Genomic DNA, 20722 nt, shown 5'->3' with positions numbered 1-20722 from the left:
GTGGGCTAGTTGGCCCCCAGGGTCCCTCAGGATTGAAAGGGAATTATTTCCCCAATTTAAAACGCGCCACAGGGCGTGTTTGCACACGTCACCTCAGGCCCCGTCCCCTCCCTTCACCACTGTGTAAACGCGCCCTGTGGCCGTTCTAAGTTGAGAGATTAAGTCCCCTTGAATCCTAAGGGTCCCTAGGGTCAAACTAGCCCACTAGGTACCTCCAGTAAGCACCACAGAGCTGCGTTGCATAGAGGTGTAAAAAGGGGCATGGCCTCAGAACCCGTGTCTGCAACGCAGCTCCCCGGCGCATACTGGAGATCCCTGTTGGGCTCGTTGGCCCTCAGGGACCCTCAGTATTGAAGGGGAATTAATTCCCCAACTTACAACTGGCCAGGGGGCGCATTTGCAGAGTGCTGCAAGGAGGGGGCGTGGCCTCCGGCGCGATGCCGGTCTTTTATTTTTTTTAGGAAGGAGGGCAGTGTGGCCCCCCTTCTTTTTCTAATTTATTGGCCCTGAGGACCGCATCCCCCAGGGCATGCACCCTAGTTTTTTTTGGTTGAAATTTTTTTAATTTGGCCCTCCCAAGGCCTTAATCGGCCCCGGGGACCCCAACCCCCGGGTCATGGCCTTTTTAAAAAAAAAAATCTTTAGGAGGGGGGGCTGTGTTGCCCCCCTCCTCAGGCCACTTATGGCCCCGGGGACCCCTTCCCCCGGGGCCGGCCATTGTTTTTTTATTATTTTAAAAATATATATATTTATAGAAACACCTAGGACATGCTGGACAAACCGTATGTACCTATCTCCATGACGATTTGCGTGATATTCTTTAAAAGGCGACTATGCATAGAATGAATCCAGATGGAATGTATTTACACCGCTAGTGAAGCTCTGACGTGTCTGACACCCAAACGTGCCTAACCCCGGCACCCCCGCCGGTGGGTACTCTCCAAGTAGACACCCTTGTCGTTTATTTATACAAACATGGGTAGCTATTGACGGGCACATTTAATACACACGCACACCAAGCCATTCAAAGGGGATTCGACAAAAATTCGACAAAACCATGCATGAAACCCCCCTCACGTTAATAAAACACACATCCACCACCGGATTTGTAATACTTTTTATTTTACTCTCTGGAAATAAGACAAACCTCACTTGAGTCACAGCGTGCTCCTGGCTGCGCCCAATGCTGTATTACACCCACCACTGCCCGCCGAGTGCCACACACCTCTGGAGCGTCTGATTGAATAGTTGAGATTTACCAGGTTGATAAAGCACCTACATACTGTATTCTGATTTATTGTGTTTGGAGCTCAGTCACCTTGATTACAGGTGTTTCTTCTAATCCTCTTTTCTTTATATATTTGTTCATTTCTTATGCCGCACTCAACTGCTAAAAGAGGGAGTGCTAAAATCGTTCAGTCTTATGTTACCATGCTATTCTGCACCCTGATGTTCTCTGTTACATCAGTGCTCTGAAATGTTGAAGTGAGTGTCTTGATGGTTTCACTGGGTGGCAGCTAGGGCTTGAGAATTTTGTGGGTAGGCATCCGACCACACAGCTCACTTTCTAAACAAACAGGATTTGCTTCTTCACTTCAGCACTGCAGAGTAGCCTTATAAATGCAGTCATTGTTTGCCCTGATTAAAAACAACTCCACTTACTGTATTCAAGACATCCATAGATGAAAAACACATCACTCTAAACGTACTATGGTGCCTTCAGAAGAGAAAGGACCCCTGTCCTGAGATAATTTACAGATTTATCAATGAAAAGGCTAGCAGGTCCTTTACCCAACAATTGTACATAAAAAGGCCTGTGCAACTTAGACTGGAAATGGGCATAAATGGTCTACAGTCTAATTATCTTTGCGGAAGGGGCAGTTGCCGCCCTCAATCATGGATTGGACGGTCACTTTTAGTTAACCCACCAACCATTGAAGTGTAGAGACTGCTTTCTATCATCACTAAACACAGCATACTTTGCAGGCCTTCCTAGGGGTAAATGGCAGTGCATGAAAAAACTGACAATAGGCAAGGTAACAGCTTTCAAAGCTATAAGAAAAAGGTTTCCAAAGAAGAAGCTAGTGGTAAATCATGCACAAAGTAAAGGAGTGCTTACAATCTAACTCTGAAAACAAATACTCCAAGAAATGTGGCTCCTTTCTTAAAACAAATGTTGAGTTTTAAAACAAAACAGCAACTTAGAAATATAACCAACTGATTAATTTCCATGGGACTTGTCAGAAAGTACTCCATTTTGACATGGTCACCCCCACTTTTTGCCAGGTAAATGATGTGATTTTGACTGGAAGTTTACTAGGTTCCTGCTAACCAGGTCTCCAATGCCAGAGCTCTTTCACAAAACTGTACAATTGTTTCCCACAACTAGCAAAACCTTTAGCATCCAATGTAAGTCCCTAGTAAGTGGAACCTCTGCTATCTAGGGCCTGGGGTACTAAAGAGGGTCCCTAAAGGTTGCATCACGAATTGTGCCACCCTACAGGACCCCTCACCAAGCACACGCAAGGCTGCCATTGCAGGCTGCGTGTCTTGATGCAGACAAAAGTGAAAACATGACATGTCACACATCCCTGTGTGCCAGGTCCCCTAACACTGCATGTAATATTTTTAAGTCACCCCCGCTGCAGGCCTAGCAGCCCTAATACGAGGAGCTGAATATTACATGTGATAGCATACCATCATGAGCAGATATGCCTCTGTGCTGAACAGTACTATTACTGCCAGTACAAGTGACCAGGGAAGCTATTTTAAAACATGTGCTGGACACTGGTGAAAACGAGTTCCCCAGATACAGGACGGCTTCACTGAAGATAGGAATGTTTGATAAACACACACCAATTCCAGTATTGAATTTACCAATACATGCACAATGAGGGCTTCTTAGAGGTGCCCCCTGAAAACCTACCAGTCTCTGGTGTGCTCCATGACTGGTTTCTGCCAGCCTGCCACACAAGACACTGTTCTGACCTCCTAGGGTGAGAGCCTCTTGCTCTCAGGAGACCCTGTACAAAAGCTTGTTAAGGAAGAGGGTGTCGTATCACCCCCCCCCCCCACACACACACCCACACACACAGGATGACCTGGTGATTAGCCCTCCTGAGCTGGCAAGCTTCAAAGAGTGGCTGCCTTTGACATGCAAACCTGGCTCTCCTCACAGGAGAGGAATCTGACTCCCTTTGTCCAGAACCCATTTGGCACCTGGACGGGTGGGAAAATAAGCTAGTCAGGAAGGTGTGCCACCCCCAGGCTAGAACCACCCTTAAGGTGGACTAAACTGAGGTGAACACAACTTCTTTTCAGAAGTAGCCATCTTTGTGATGGCGTAAGTAGGAATTCTGCGACATGTTAAGCCCACTTCCCACAGGATAAGGGCATATAGGTGGAGTAGTGACCCCAGGGGCCAGTAGCCCATTGGTTACTACTCTACACTCCCCTAAATTCAGTATTTGGGGAAGCTCCTGGCACCAGAACAACAGATCCTTATGACCTACGAAAGACACCGAAGAGCCACAAAAGCATTAGACTGAAGAGATCAGCTGACGTGGCCCCAGCCCTGCCAGCCTGTCTGAAGTTCCCTGTTGAAACTGCGCCAAAGACGTCTCGTCCGGCAGCTATTGTACCTCCAAAACCTAGGAGGACTGATTGACTTCAATAAAGAACCAAGAAATCCCATGGAACAGTGGAACTGTTCCCTGCATTGTGCAGAAACTCCACATAAAGGACTCTGGAACCATCAAAACTCAACGCCTGAAGCCACCACTGCACCAGTCACTCCAAGCCTGAGTTGGAGAGGGCCAACGGTGCAACTGAGTTTCCCAGCCAGAGTCCATCGTAGTTTCACCCCTTGTAGACCGTCTGACGTCGTCTACAGCCTCTGCTTCCGGTAAGAAAAACTGATGCTTAAAGACACCCCTAAACCCGTTACCACTGGGCCGTGGAGAAAAGGACCAAAGGTGTCCCTACATCCCCAAGCATCGTGAGGGCTAAGCCCCTCTATTGGTTCAGCCGGTCCCCCAGTCAAAGCCTGCAGCCTCTTTTCACCACGACCATTCAACCATGAATAGCATTGGGCACCCGACTCAGCTTTGCACCTCGGCACCCGACCGCCCTAGGGTCGCTGGTGCTGCCTTGGACCTTACCCACCTCTCACCTTAACTCCTGGAGATAGGTCCCGTAAGTCGCTGTACTATACCTGAATGCTGCATAGACTTTTTCTCTCATAGGATAACATTGCAGCTTCCAAAAATTGCAGTAAGTGTTGGCTTTTTGAACAAAAAAGAATTCATATTAAAAAATGTATTTACCTGAATGATTTTCTTCTGATGCCTTCTGATTTTCTTCTGATATATCAAGATACTTGCAATTTTTATAAATTGGAATGGATCTTCTCCTTGAGTTGTGTGTCTCTCATTTATTGACTGTTGTGTGTATTTCCCTATGTCTTACACTCCTCTGTGATAAGCCTAAGCATTTTTAGTTGTCTTGCACTCCTCTGTGATAAGCCTAAGGCAACTCGACCACACTATCCCTTAAAAGAGCACGTTGGGATTGCCATAACAAGCCCCCGTCCACTCATAAGCGAACTGCTATACTCTCTACATGAGATCTCATTTTGATATATCGTATAAGCGCCAGCTTTCTACAGGACTCTTGAAAAATTGGCAAACAATAGCTATGTACAAATGTAATAATATTAAAAAATCTGACATCTTATGCAGTGGCACCCACGCACCGCTAAAATGTACACATGCCACAGTCGCATTGCTCATATTTAAGGAGTGCTGAAATTAACAAAATATTAGATCAATGAAGGGGACGGTGCACCAAAGAGTAAAATCAAACCGCTTCAAAATTATCCAAGTTATGTCCTTTATTCTTTGTTTAAATCTTAAAATTCAGACGCAGCCAACGCGTTTCATTCCATAGGAACTTCGTCAGGGCCAAAAATTCACAAATAGGCAGATTCCAAAGAATCAATAGACTATCAAGTCCGGAGTGGTACTGGTTCAGTAAACCAAAATATTATGCAGCCTCTCAAAATAAAAGAGGTTATAAGGTCGCAAGAATGTAACCCCTGGATCCGTACGTGTCAAATACCATCAAGTACCAGTCAACAGACCTTCATAAGCGATGTACAAATATCAAATCAACAATGTAGTTGTGTATTGAACGCCAATATCGTGGCCATCTCTCCTTATTGTAGAAAACTTCCCCTACATATTCCGAGGTTAAGAGGCTGCATAATATTTTGGTTTACTGAATCAGTACCACTCCGGACTTGATCGTCTATTGATTCTTTGGAATCTGCCTATTTGTGAATTTTTGGCCCTGACGAAGTTCCTATGGAATGAAACGCGTTGGCTGCGTCTGAATTTTAAGATTTAAACAAAGAATAAAGGACATAACTTGGATAATTTGGAAGCGGTTTGATTTTACTCTTTGGTGCACCGTTCCCTTCTTCAAAGATTCGTGTATCTGGTTTCAGTAGTGCGGTTTGCTCTGGACGTTTTTTGCACAAACTTAGAATGTGAGTATTCATTTTGAAATTGAGGTGCTGAACATTGGTCAGCCGTACTGCTCCCCTTCAAAATTTTAGATCAAGCCTCTAACTTGGCTATCCTTTCCCTTTTTTCTTTATGTTAACTTCATGCTTCATTCAATATGCAAAGTTTCATTTCATTTATAAACTTTATTCGATCTCTTGTGTACAGATCATAAAAGTACATAAAATCAGCTATAAAACAATTAAAATATGATCAATTAATTCTTCCATATAAGCAAGCCCCCCCTTAATCAGGATTGCAAGTAAATTCCATAAAGTTAATAAATAAACAGATTCTCCTGACATCAAGGTGCATATTTCCTTTTCCTCATACATGCCCAAAGGAAAGATGCTACTGCAAAACAGATACATTTATTCGGAAGCGATTTTAAAAAATACAGTGCAACTCGGGATTGGCTAAAATTAAGACTCTTTAAAATTGGTACAATAAAATACTTTCTTTCTTGGGCATACAAACTACAGAAGAATAACAACTGCAAATCATTCTGTGTCGACTTAAGGTCGCAAGGGCACGTTGATAAGTCAGAGTGCCTGAAACTTCTGGTTGGGTACCATAGCATTAATGGAATCAAATTTAAGCAGAATCTCGTTACAATAAACTTATGGTGTGATAGTGGGACCTCTGCCAGATATGAAAACTCACCCTCCTCAACTTAGGGAGTTTGATGATACATCCACACCATCTGCGCACCAAGGTTTTTATCTCTGCGGACATATTGGGCCTTCGCCTTAAAAAATCTCAGCCAACCTCCTCTTAGAAAAGGCCCGGCATGTCATTGGGGCCCTGAAAAGATTCGACAAGCCTAAGGCTGTGAATTCCTCCTCTACATATCATAGCCAACCGCTTCTGCTATGGTTCTCTAGTTTAAGGAGGTCAGTAATGATCCCTTGATTCAGGGGGACTGTGTCCCTACGCCAAATAGATAACCACAGCATAAACTGAGCCAAACGAATTACGTCAGTAATGTATGGGTCGTTTAACTCAATGTGAGAAATATAATTAGAGTATGACTGTGGGAGGGAGATCAAAGATTTCAAGAATTTATTTTCGGCTAACTGTAACAATTCAGTCGGAGCCATGCCCAAAACACCTGCCCTGTATGTCACAGCCGTCACGGTTTTGGCCTGATAGATCTTTTTTAAAGTGTCCAGGGGTCTGGCACCCAGCCGCCTAGTTAATGTTTTTAGTGCCACTAAGCTCCTGTTCATCATCGATGCTCTACCTTCCACCTGCTGTGTCCAAGACTGATTCTTATCGAAGAGGATTCCTAAATAGGAAAAGGTATCAACCACTTCAATTTTCTTAGAGTTCATATGAAACTGTGGTACTTAATCTTTTTTCCCTGCCCCTGCAATTAAAATGAATGTCTTTGATTTGTTGACCTTTAGGTCCAGTGAGCTCAAAAAAGCTGCATATGCTGTTATCACCCGCTGGAGCCCCACCCCAGTTCTAGACAGGAGTACGGCATCATTGGCATATGCCACGATAGGGAGCCGATTGGAGTCACATATGGGGACATCCAAAGACACTCCCCCCAGCGCATCCTCCACACCATTTGTATAAACAGAAAATAAAAATGGTGCGAGGACGCAGTCTTGCCTGACCCCTCTTAAGATCTTAAAAGAGCAGGTCCTTTCCTCATTTCTCCCATATCGAACGGAAGCAGAAGCAACTGAATAAAGTTGCCGAAGCTAAGTTACGGTCTTATTGAGTTTCCATACGAATTATGCAAACTTTCCAGTCGAGGTTGGAAGAAAAGGTGATATATGGCTACCGCCACACTACCTGTTGATGCGGAGATATAAACACATTCCAGGCCTAGAGAAATCTACCCGCCCACTTGCTACTGCAGGTCAGAGGTTATCAGGCAAGCCATTTTTATATACTTCTGGACCAGTCTGGCCAGAGACCCCAGCTGACAAACAGGTTTTCTTACAATTAATAAAGTTAAAGAACAATAGAATATGCCTTTAAATCTTGTTTCATTTGCTGTGCCTTCAAATACAGAGGTCAGCTTATGTCTTCTTATAAATTGTTCCTTATTTTATCCTGGAGATTGTGTTTAAAAAATCCTTTAACTTTGCAGTCAGAGAAAGAAAAGTGAACTCTCTGACAATCACGCTGTGTGCAATTATAGGCTATAGGATGTCCGTTTTGTTTCTAAAAAACATTTAACTACCTTGTAAATGAACTGCACAAAATTTCAATTTCAAAATACATTTCAAGAGTTGTGAAAGCACTTATTTATTCTGATGTGTGATGGAAACATTTTAATAGGATCAAAACAAATCATAACACTTATCTTGAGGATGTGAAAATTATAACTATTGGCTAAAACCCAATTTTCCAATTATCGTTTGCACGCTAAATAGTTTTAGCAGTAAAACTGCATGAAAGTCTGAGGCCATTTCAACGGAAATGCGGTGGGACGACGTCAATGACCGAGCACTACCACATCATGCTTTAGTAATATATCCATTAAAAGTGAGTTTTTAAACATGAACTTAGAAACGTTTCTGTCATCGACCTGATGACAATGATATTGATGAACGAAGAGGCAAGCAAGGGGGGGTCATGTGTACCTTTAATGTGGGCTAGATTTACATTATACATTGTGCAAAAGTTTAGTCTAATATATCAAACATAAAAGTTTTGTACAACAGACAAACCTAACTCATCTTTGAAGGTGCTCTCATATTTAATAATGAAGAAAAGGGTGACAAGATAAAATATTTGGCTAGAATCACACATTTTAGATCAGTTTATGGGACAAGCACATTACAGTTAGGTGGAGTAGATTATTCAAGTCACTATACCAACAGGTCTAGTAACATTTTAAAGATTTTTCGAGGCCTACATTCATTTAAATTATATTCGCTTGTCAATCAGAGGTGTCTTCTTATGAGAAAGGATAATGACTCAAGCGCAGTTACAATTTCTGATTCCAATAATGACCTTCCTGAATTTCGAAAAAGTCGATTTAACGTAGACTGTATTAATAACGGTAATTAAATGATTAGATCCGTATTTGATACTAGAGAAGTTATCCTTCTCAAACAGTAGACTTGGTCGTCTAAAACTTACTGCGTGGCATTACAAACGCTCAGGTTTTAGCATCCGTTAGTGACAGGAACCCTCTCAGAAGCTAGCTAAGACTGCGGACTCACGCACACCAATTCAAAGAGCAATAAGGGAGTAATACGTCAAATTCTGTACTATTGAATACGTGGTATCCGATAAACACGCGAGAAAGGGGCACAAATGACGGATAAGCACACTGCAGATGAAAAAGTAATGCAAAAAGAAGATAAAATACTTGACGCGCTCCCCTGCCAAGCCAAATTAAAATACACTATTTCCACGTTTGTTCTAACATCCGCTATTTCACTAAACCTCTATTTTTTCCGCTCACTTGCCAGTTTCCTCTATTACCAAACTCCCAACCACTTAACTAGTGACTTCGTCTTCTTTTTCTAACCCGAACATGCCCTGCCCTTTCCTTCAATAGCAGTATTTCGCCCCCCACATGGCATCACGAGAGGCTTCTTCTTCAGATCTCCACTCACCCTCCTTTGTCAGGCTTGGTGGGTCCCTGGGCTGCCTTGGACTTTTTACCTGCGCTGCTTTCCTCTTCGAACACGCTGAACAGCTCATCCCCAAACGCATCCGCCATCTTCGTTCAATACGAGCAACAGCAGCGTCGCGCTTGCGCACCGGAAGCAAAGACAGCGTGTTCACCCACAATACCATGCGATGTGCCGGTTCGGAAGGGAGCCTGGATGGGACACTTTAGTGCAGAGGCGTTGTGATTGTGAGATACTGGCTTGAAGCTGAGTTAGGAACATCAGGTATGGGTGGCAAGAATAAGAAACCCCGTGGCGATAGCGCCCCCGCACCTCACGTGCCTGCCGCTGCCACCGTTAGACCTCGCAGCACAGGTGCTCAAGGGTCTGAAGAGTCGAGCACTAGGATCCGACAGGGGCAGACAGCCCCAACCAGAGAGCCCAGGGGTAAACAAGGTATGTGAGTAATTTTGGCTATAGATCATGTTTGACTACAATAAATATCTGTTTAAAGATGTATAAAAAAGTTGAAGTTTACTTCCCCGCTGTACACGTATACGCTTCCTACGTTCATCATACCTTCGTCAGCCACGTGTAATAGGTATTCAGTCTTGAGTCAACACAGACATCTGATTGCCTGGTGCACTCAGACATTCATCTTCCACTGATTGTTGTACAACAAAGCCTATTATATCACCATAGCTGCTATGTTTTCAGATTGCTTATGTGTGACATTTCAGTGCACTTATGAGTTACTTTCAAGTGCGAATGTGTTGCACTTAAATGTAACACTTTCTTGCGAGTAAATTCAGTAGCAGGATCGTACTTCGTAGCACTGTAATACTAAAGTGTCTATTTCCTACTGTGCCAATCAGGACTATTGTCTTTTACTCTCTCGTTACACACAAAACATCAATTAGGAAGTGTGCAGGTGACTGTGGAGGCAGATGCTGAGCTCGTGAAGACCTCACTCGTGGATGTATATACTATGCAATAGGCACCTATAAAGTTTTAGAGACTAGCGACCTTTTGTTGTAGACTTACAGCACGGATTTTTTACAAGGCTCCTTGTTGTACTCTGTGTCTTTTGCAAGCTTAGCAGTTCGTCTTTGCAGTGTGTGCACCACTGTTAAGTCAGTAAACACTCTTGAAGGTCGCACTTGAAAGATAAGGTGTTTATTGGAGTAGCAAAGTATAGCAGGAAACAGCCCACAACCGGTCTTCCAACAGCTCTCGAAGTAACTGTTGTATTATTAGTACTTTCCTGGTCATGCATCAGCGCCTGGCAACAAGGTTCTTCTGCGGAATCTGGAATGTGATAACGACAGAGGAGGCTTGGCTGAGGAGCTGAGAGGATGGCCAGGGGGTCCCTGTATATTAACTTAAATAAAGACTCAACTTCACTGTGAAGAAGGTGTTCTTATTTCCCAAAAATGGCGACGAGGATGGGATACACCCTTTAAGGAAGAATCAATCAGAAGGAATGTTGAAAGGCTTGTTTGGTAACAAGTTTTTTCCTAAGAACACTTGGGAGCGTGAAGTTACTGAAAGTGTGGACCCCCAGCCGAACATTCGACGTATGAAAAGGTCAGTCACGTTGGCTGGATGCGATTGAGGGAACTATTACTTATATTTTGAGTAATTACTTATACTCCTCGCACATCAACGCTAAAGTTCAAAACAAAATAACGACGGAACGTGACTCGCTACCAAGCAACTGAAGGAAAGTTCTACGAAGCTGCGCGTCTTACCGGAGCTGCAGTGACTAGATTGTTGAGCTGCCGCTGAAGAGGTGAGGCGTCCATTGTCCTGTCTGGCGGGGTCACGATGGACAGAGAGGTCACGTCGTTGTGAGTTCCGCGCGGCGAGATCGTTTGAGCGTTTTCTGCCTATTTCAGAGGAGGAGCTGCAGGAACAGGAGCTGCAGGAACGGGAAGCGCATGTGCAGAAAGAGAGACACGCATGTACGGAGAGATGTCTCCCAGAATCGTTGCTTAGCAACGTGTTGTTGAGGTTGCGAGACACCGTACTTGGAGGAAGTGGGATCGTATGCATATGCGAGTAGCTGAATGACGATCAGCATTAACTTTATAGCTTGTTGTTGTAAATACTTATTTACATATTAGCCTTGTTAGTACTTACTCTGTTTCTTGTGTGTGAATCAAGCCTTCCTTTGTGTCCTTTCCCTGTTCAGATCCTAGAACGCTTGTAGCGTTCTTAGTACTAGCATGTTAGTGTTGTGGGGATTCCAGCTGGTGGCAGTTGGTGTCCGGTCAGCGGTTGTGGTGTACGCTTTGTCTGTGCTCTGCAAATAAACATCCTGCTTTATACAGAAGTGGTTCCTGCATTCCTTCATGTGTTTACTTACATCATTTTGGCGACGATTGGAGAAACAGACCGGACGTAGGAGCACAGGAATTGGAGGTAGCTGAGCAGACAGACAACGAGCGACAACAACCAAGGAGAAGCCACGACGTGCTATCCAAATTTTGTCACGACGGGAGGAGGAAAAAAAAAAGGCACTTCAGCGACTTTTGGGAGAGAAAGTGACGTCACGCCGTGAACTGTAAGCCTTTCGAATCTTGTGAGCGGCTACGAGAAGAAGCGCGGCCAGGCGTGAACGTAACAGCGTGAGTGCGTAACTACACAGCGCGTTACTAGGCAACAAATCCAATGCGCGTGTGAGGCAGTAGAGCGCGAGTGTTGCCTAGCAGCAGGACTGACTGTAACCACACAGCGCGTTACTAGGCAACAAATCCAATGCGCGTATGAGGCATTAGAGCGCGAGTGTTGCCTAGCAGCAGGACTGACTGTAAACATCAACTCGTTTCCGTGAGCTTACGCTTATATTCTCGCGCTACTGTGCGGCCGTCGCAGTTCTGGTTCGTGCATATTTAAGTACAGCTCTGGTGCAAAGTCCACCGCAAGAGGGGATTGAGTGTTCTAAAAGAACAAGTGTCTTTTCTCACAAGCGCAGGAAATAGTGTGTATTTTTAATCCCGTACGCAACCTGTTTTCGCTAAAGAGTCACCTTCAGAATATTGTCACACTTCAACTTCAGGGCAAACGGAGGCCAGCATGGCACAGCAAACTAACCAACAAGTCAATGTGACTCTTCCACCTCAATTTCTTAGCGAACCAGGTGCCCCATCAATCTCTTGGGAAGATTGGATACGTATGTTCGAGAACTATTTGGACGCATTAGATGGTCAAGAATTTCCTGCTAAACGGAAGAAAGCATTACTCCTGACTGCCCTGGGCAAAGAGGGACAACGAGAATTTCAATACCTTCCTCAAGCTTTACAAGCTAGTGGTCAGCCTATTCCTAACGAATATAAAGAAGCTGTTACGAGACTGGAAGTGAGGTTTGGTAAAGAGGAGAACCTTGTAATGAATAGATACAAATTCTACACTCACAAACAGCGCATGGAGGAGTCAATAGATGACTTTGTAGCACGACTCAGGGAACTGTCGGTTAAGTGCAACTTTGGGGTAATGAATGACGAGTTGATACGTGATCAACTCATAGTGCAGTGCAACAATAAGAAGATTAAGGAGAGATTGTGGGCGGCTAAGAATCCGTCATTGAAAGTAGCTATAGATTTAGCCAAAGTAGTAGAAGAGTCAGAGAAATGTATAAAAGAGCTAGAAGGTTGTAATTCACAACAGGGTTTGATTTCTGTAGTGGCCGACAAACCAAACAGTGAGTGTGAGTCAGGTCATGAAGAGAATGTAGCTGCGTTGGGTTACAAGGGTAAGAATCCCTTAAAGAAAAGTAATTTTGGGAAATATTCAAACGACAGAGGTTGTTGTTCTAGATGTGGTAGCAATAACCATAAGTCAGACGCAAAGTTTTGTTTTGCGAACAATAAAGAGTGTCTCAAGTGTGGGAGATTGGGGCATTTCTCTAGGATGTGCAGGACGAAAGGAAATTCTAGTGTAGCTTTCGTTGAAGACGAATCCAAGGGGTTAAAGCGTGATAAAGACAAAATTTTGTGTGTTGAGGATGTTTGTGTGAGTGACTGTAATGAGAAGAGAGAAGTGAGACCTAAAGCTCAGTTTGTGATTAATGAGCATAATATAACTCTGATGGTCGATACGGGTTCTAGACACACAATTATTCCCGAGCCTTTATTCAGGGGCGAGTGGGGTAGTCAACCTTTAAAGGAGAGTGACATCTCACCAACAGGTTATCAAGGAGAGAGGATAGACCTATTGGGCTACTTTGACGCGGATATTCACTTTGAAGGAAGATCAATCACAGGGAAAGTTTATGTTGCAGTTGATGGTCCACCAATTTTGGGTTGGATTCATCAATATGACTTGCACATAATAGTGAACCCTAGAGCACCTAATCAAGTCATGGTAGTGGACGAACACACTCTTAGTGACATTCTCAATGAGGCAGGGAGTGTGTTTAGGGATGAGTTGGGAGAGTTGAAGGGATATGTCCACAAGATAATTATGAAACATGACACAGTTCCTGTGCAGCATAAGGTGAGGAGAGTCCCAATTTCAGTGAAAGATGAAGTCAAGAAGGTGATTGAGGAGATGTTACAGGGGGGTGTCATTGAACCGGTGGAGGCATCTTCTTGGGTATCTCCGGTCGTTATCACGCAGAAGGCTGATGGCAAAATTAGGTTCTGTGTGGACTTGAGATCATTGAATAGGTATGTTGTGGCTGATACATTTCCTCTTCCAAATATAGGCGAACTTGTCTCAACCTTACAAGGGGCAAAATTTTTCACGAAGTTAGACTTAAAGAGTGCTTATCACCAAATCCGCCTTCATGATGAGTCTAAAGGACTCACAGCTTTTATTACCACTGAGGGCACGTTTCAGTTTACTAGACTCCCGTTTGGCTTAAGCTCTGCGGCTAGTGTGTTTCAACGCATGGTTTCAGAGATTTTTAAAGGTATTAAGAAAGCGGTGTTCTTTCAGGACGACATTTTAGTCTTTGGAGACACCATTACAGAACACAATGTAGTTCTTAAAAGAGTTTTGGGGAGAATCCAAGATGCTGGGTTGACTCTACGTAAAGAGAAGTGTCGGTTTTTTGTCCAAAACATAGAGTATTTGGGTTATGAGATTTCTGCTCAGGGAGTTAAGCCGAAGAAGGACTTACTTGAGGCTATTAAGTTAGCTCCGCGTCCTATGGATAAGGAGCAACTCAGGTCTTTTATGGGCCTCATCGAGTTTTACTCGAAGTTTGTGGAGAATTTTTCTAGCAAAACCATGACCCTAAGATCCTTACTCAAAAAGGGGGTGAAATTTTGTTGGAGTGCTTGTCATGAGGAGTGTTTTAACCTGATTAAGGAAGAGTTGTGTCAGGCGAAAGTGTTAACCCCCTTTGACATTAGACGTTCTTCCATTTTGATGGTGGATGCCAGTGCCATAGGAATAGGTGCGATTTTGTTGCAAAGATGGCAGGAAGGCGAAAAGACCATTGCTTTTGCTTCTCGCACCCTTTCCTCATCTGAACAGAATTATTCAGTTATAGAAAAAGAGGCATTGGCTGCTGCTTGGGGTGTCCAGTACTTCAGGACATATTTGTGGGGAACTAAGTTCCAGCTTAAAACAGATCACAAGCCATTGTTAAAGGTTTTGTCCCCAGGGGGAGCGGGAAAGGGTTCACCGAGATTGGCAAGATTAGCTTCAAAACTTCAGGAGTATCAGTACGATATCTCATATGTTCAAGGGTGGCGTAATGTACAGGCGGATTGTTTATCAAGGCTTCCTGTTAGAGAGGATGTTACGGTGAAGGAGGTGTCCGTTACGCATTGTGATGAAGCTGTTGCCGTCATTCAAGATGTGGTCGCCTTGAGCGATGGTACTTTCACCAAGGAGGAATGGTTGGATGCCATGGAAAAAGACATAGTTTTGCAGAAGGTGATTGATTTGGTGAAACTAGGCTCCCGGCGGGAAAGCTGTGTCCAACCACCGGTGCGACCTTTCATTAAGGTGTTGGATGAGTTGTCAGTGTATGGTGGTGGGATCTTAATGCGAGGCGATAGATATATTCCACCGTATGGTTTGAGACTGAAAATTGTAAAGTTGGCTCATGAGGGTCATTTAGGGCAAACTCTTACACAGCGTAGGTTGAAAATAGACTTTTGGTGGCCTGCCATGGACTCACAGGTGACTTCGTGGGTGGAGAATTGTTCGGTGTGTAAGGACAGTGAAAAGAGACTCAAGATTGGGTCTAGTTCTACGCCCAGCCACATTGTTGGTCCGGGTTTACCATGGCATACCGTGTGCTTGGACTTTATAGGTCCTATGGACGAATTGCCTTTTGCTCAACGGTTTGCCATTGTAATAGTGGATGTTTACTCGAAGTGGCTTGTTGTGGAGTTTGTTAAGGATATAACCACTGATTGCACCATTCAGTTTTTGAAAGGGGTTTTTCTGGATGAGGGGTATCCTTCGATTTTAATCACAGATAATGGTACCCAACTAACATCTCAGAAGATGCGTGTGTTTCTGAGTGGGTGTGGTGTGACGCATCACCGTACTTCGCTTTATAACCCGCAAGCGAATGGTGTGTGTGAGAGGGCTAATAGAGTGGTCAAGGGTATTATTCAGATGTCGTGTGTTTCAGGTGGGTTCGCACATGAGATGGTCAGGAACATGGTATGGGCCTATAGGACCACTGTTCATAAAGCGGACTTTAAGTCGCCTTTTGAACTCATGCGGGGGAGACGTCCTGGCACTAAACTTGCTCCCTCTTGGATTAAAAATTCAGCTCTTGGTTGTACTCAGCAAGAGACTATTGTTAAAACGGGGAGTACAATTTCTGAGGGTGACTTGGTTAAAGTCAAATCGGGGAGAGTGGCCAAGGGTCTTTCGAAGTTTAGGGGTCCACATGTGGTGAAGAAGGTTTTTCAGCATTATGTGGTGCTTGACAATGGGGAGAAGTGGAATCTTCGAAGGGTGGCTTTGTATAGCAAGTCTGCAGTGGTTAAGGATTTCACCACGCCTGTTGTTTCAGGTTCAACCAGTAGCGGTTACTTGTTTTCTACTCCGGAGGATCTTACTCCGGGTCTGAGTTCAAGCCGCTGTAGGAAGGATGGTGGTGGTGATGCTTGTAGTTCTTCTGATGTACAGAGTCAAGCCCGTGTTAACAATGATTCTGTTCACTGCGAGGAGACCAGAGTGGTGAGGTCTCGCAGACCTCCAGCTTATTTGGATGATTATTTGTGTCACAAGTAATGTGATCGCATCTTGGGGTATATCGTTTCTTTGTTTAGTTTAGGGAAGAAGATGTGTTGTAAATACTTATTTACATATTAGCCTTGTTAGTACTTACTCTGTTTCTTGTGTGTGAATCAAGCCTTCCTTTGTGTCCTTTCCCTGTTCAGATCCTAGAACGCTTGTAGCGTTCTTAGTACTAGCATGTTAGTGTTGTGGGGATTCCAGCTGGTGGCAGTTGGTGTCCGGTCAGCGGTTGTGGTGTACGCTTTGTCTGTGCTCTGCAAATAAACATCCTGCTTTATACAGAAGTGGTTCCTGCATTCCTTCATGTGTTTACTTACATCACTTGTATACATAAATAATACACACAGAGGAACGTATACATAAGAGAACATCAAACTGTGAGAGGTTGATCAAGTATTTAAGGCGAGATGGAGCATAATAAGCTCTAGTCACTAACGACGGATGGAGAGCTAGTGTATGTGGCATTCAGCATCCAGTGTATACTGAGTAGTAGGAAAAGGCGACATTTTTATTCAACATTATTCTGGTATATTTGGCGAAAGAAAAAGTCATTATCTGAAACATGGCTACACAATCTTCCATTCCTGTTCCACCTACATTCCTACAAGAACCGGGTCCACCATGTATGGACTGGAATGATTGGAAGGAAGCTTTTACTACCTATCTTGAAGCTATTGGGTGGGATGTGTTCATCTCTAAAAGAAAATTAGCTATTTTGAAAGTTTGTCTAGGAATAGAAGGAAGAAATGTTCTGAACACGTTACCTAGTTTTCAGGCAAACATTAGGAATGCTGATGTGTCAGATGAGGATGATGATGAACCAGATGTATATGAAATGGCTTTATCAGCGTTGGAAGACAATTTTGGTAAAAAATTAAGCACAGTGGTCGAAAGACATAAGTTTTTTTCGCGTGCACAAAAACAAGGTGAAAAGGTAGAACAATATGTTGCCGCATTAAGGAAACTATCAATTACCTGTAAATTCAAAGATTTGAGAGATGAAATAATTAAAGACCAACTCATAAACAGAACCAACAACAAGAGAATACAGGAAAAACTTTTAGATTTAAAAGATCCGTCTTTAGATAAATCTATAGAAATAGCTAGGCGGTTAGAAAATACTTCACTATACGTAAAAGAGTTGGCTGAAGGTAATTCTAGAAGTGAAAACGATACTAATAAAGTATGTGCGGTGAATTACAAGTCTAAAAAATTAGTCAAAAAACAATGATGAGGACAAGGTTAGTCTGGGTAAAAAACAAGAGCCGAACAGCAGAAGAGGTTGCTATAGATGCGGAAATTACAGACACAGTGCTGATTATGCACATTGTCCGGCCATGAAAAGTAGGTGTTTTAAATGTAAAAGAATAGGACATTTTTCACGGGTATGTAAGACTAGTGACACGCCCAATATAAAGAAAACAATCAACACAATTGACAATGTCTATGTAAACGAAGGTGAAAGTGTTGAAGAGGAAAGTGATATTGAGGTTATGGTAATTGAACAAGTTAGTTCAGTGCAGGGCAAGCAATCAACATCTTATTCTCCTCCGAAGTGCACTATTACCGTCAATAACACAGAGATACAAATGTGGGCTGATTCATGTTCACCTTTTACTCTAATAGATAAAACCAAATGGGAGAAATTGGGTTCCATCAGATTGATTCCCACTGATGTAGAACCTTTAGGTTATTGTGGCAAAAAATTGCCGGTTATTGGATACTTCAATGCCAAAATAAATTTCCAGGATAGGCAAAGCGTGGCAAAAATTTATGTAGTAGAGTCCGGCAGATGCCTTTTGGGGTGGATGGAACAAAAAGATTTAGGTATAATCCTTAATCCTAATCACCCGTCACAAGTACTTTTAACTGATGTTGGAAAAAAGGAAAAATGGGTGGAGAATTTTCCAAAATTATTTAGTAGCAAGTTAGGTCGTCTTAAGGGATTTGAACATCGGATAGTTGTAAAAAAGGACGCAATTCCAAAAGTACATAAAGTGCGCACTGTACCTTTGGCTTTGAGGGAAAAATTGAAAGACGAGTTACAAAGGTTATGTGAGGAGAAGATTATTGAACCCATAGAGGCATCTGAATGGATAAGTCCTATTGTGATCGCGCACAAACCTAATGGAAAAATCCGCATGTGTGTGGACTTGAGAGACTTGAACGACTGTATTTGGGTAGACAGGTATCCTCTACCCCGCATAAATGAAATGCTGCCTTGTATTGAGGGTGGGGTGTATTTTACAACATTGGATTTGTCGAGTGCTTACCATCAGGTACGTTTGCAAACGGAATCCAAACATCTGACATCATTTATTACCCCGGAAGGTGCATTCCAATTTGTAAGGATGCCGTTTGGGTTAGCCTCGGCATCAGCGGTGTTTCAGAGGATTATGCAAAAGATTTTAAGCAATGTTAAGAATGCGATGGTCTTCCAAGATGATGTATTGGTGTGGGGAAATTCTGAAGAGCATCACAACAGTGTTTTGAAGGATGTGTTGCAAAAACTTGAAAACGCTGGGCTAACCATTAGTTTGGAAAAGTGCAAATTTTGCAAATCTGAGGTTGATTATTTAGGACATACGTTGTCTCATAAGGGCATAAAACCTAAATTGAATCTTGTTGAAGCTTTAGAAAATGCTCCTTCACCGGCAGACAAGGACCAGTTAAGATCATTTTTAGGTATAGCTGAATACTACGCCAAATTTGTACATCATTTTTCTGACCTTGTACAACCTTTGAGGGATATTATGAAGAAGGGAGCGTATTTTGAATGGTCCAAAGAATGCCAAATTGCTTTTAACACAGTTAAGGAAACAGTGGCTAATGCCACTACCTTAAAATCATTTAATCCACAAAACAAGTCAGTCATTGTGGCGGATGCAAGTGGATATGGCCTGGGAGCAGTATTAATGCAAGAGTGTGAGGGTAAAGAAAATGTGATCGCATTTGCTTCACGTACACTTAAGGGAGCAGAGTTATCGTATTCCACCATAGAGAAGGAAGCTTTAGCGTGTTGGTGGGGTGTGCAACATTTCCGTGTATACATTTGGGGCACAAAATTTGAACTTCGTACTGACCATAGGCCATTGTTGGACGTTTTCACAACCAAGGGTGCAAGTAGAGCGACTCCACGCATTGCCAAGTGGATTTATAGATTACAGGAGTATTTGTTTGAATTGAAATACATACCAGGGGTGAGAAACGTTAATGCGGATTGTTTGTCAAGGTTACCGGTGGAAAATAACTTGGATGGGAGCAATGATGATGATGATGTTTTGATTGCCAATATTGATGATCTTCATCATTCTATTCATGAACAAGAGTGGAAAGATGCTATAGCTGCTGATGACTCTTTAGTTAAGGTAATCCAAAAATTACCGTCTCCACAGAATGGCAAACTGGAAGAAGACATTGCCATGTATAAAGATGTTTGGGATGAGTTATCTGTTGTAAATGGAATAGTAAGACGGGGAGACAAATTAGTGGTGCCAATGATGTTAAGATCCAAATTGATGCACTTATTACATGAGAGGCACAGTGGAATGTCAGCAGTTAAAAGGAAAGCAAGAATGGATTTTTGGTGGCCTAACATGGATAGAGATTTAGAAAGGTTTGTGAGAGAGTGTATATCATTTATGTGCAGTGACAAATCTCACATAATGAGAGATTCACCAATAACACCTGTGAGTCTTCCAGGAAAAGCTTGGGAAAGGCTGACTATTGACATCTGTGGGCCGTTTGAAGGTTTAGGTTCAGTGGAAAAGTATGCTATAGTCATGATGGATTATTATTCGAAATGGCCGGAGGTGGCGTTTGTAACAGAGATTAAAACTAGTAATGTGGGGGAGGAGCCTAGCCTGCAACAGAGATGGCCGCCTGAGCCCTCGGCTCCGCCGACTCGTCCGCTTCCCTCCCGTACCGCTTCTTCTCCTGATTGCGGAATCGTGCCTGTTGTGCGGTAACGGGTCTGGGAGGCGACGCTGCATCCGATGGTAGGCTCCCCGTCGTTCCTCCTGCACCGGGAATGAAGAAATGCCCTGAACTCCTGCAGACGGCTGCTGAGTGGGTCCGGTCCTTTGTTCTCGGCAGCGTCCGGCTGGAAGGCAACAGCAGCGGCCATTACATGAGAATCTGAAACCGCCGGCGAGACACGACAAACCACCGAGATCCTCAGAAGTGGCGCAACAGTTTCTTTTGGAGTCTCGCCGCTACGCTGCTTTACTACCACCGATGCAACAAATGTATCCCCCTTTTTGGAAGTTTCTCTTTGATTTCTCGCTACGTAGTGTAATGGAAGGGGCCATTTGTATTGAGTGATCGGCGCTTATACACGGCGCCTGGTTGGACCGTCAC

The 20722-nt window shown here is 43.4% G+C and overlaps 2 protein-coding genes across 2 annotated transcripts in view; one reads left to right on the top strand and one right to left on the bottom strand.

Moving 5' to 3' along the window:
• The window catches only part of MTREX (Mtr4 exosome RNA helicase), a 780177-nt gene extending 770835 nt beyond the window's left edge, over positions 1 to 9342 (bottom strand). Inside the window, exon 1 of the mRNA XM_085631304.1 lies at positions 9152 to 9342. Within this exon, the coding sequence (XP_085487430.1) occupies positions 9152 to 9258 (107 nt within the window). The 5' untranslated portion in view covers positions 9259 to 9342. The remainder of the gene's footprint in view (positions 1 to 9151) is intronic.
• The window catches only part of DHX29 (DExH-box helicase 29), a 1004292-nt gene continuing 992863 nt past the window's right edge, over positions 9294 to 20722 (top strand). Inside the window, exon 1 of the mRNA XM_085631302.1 lies at positions 9294 to 9604. Within this exon, the coding sequence (XP_085487428.1) occupies positions 9436 to 9604 (169 nt within the window). The 5' untranslated portion in view covers positions 9294 to 9435. The remainder of the gene's footprint in view (positions 9605 to 20722) is intronic.

This window comes from Triturus cristatus, chromosome 2_1, assembly GCF_964204655.1.
Source record: "Triturus cristatus chromosome 2_1, aTriCri1.1, whole genome shotgun sequence".
Lineage (NCBI taxonomy): Eukaryota > Metazoa > Chordata > Amphibia > Caudata > Salamandridae > Triturus > Triturus cristatus.
The sequence above is the reverse complement of the archived record's forward strand: the minus strand, read 5'-3'. Positions and strand labels throughout refer to the sequence as shown.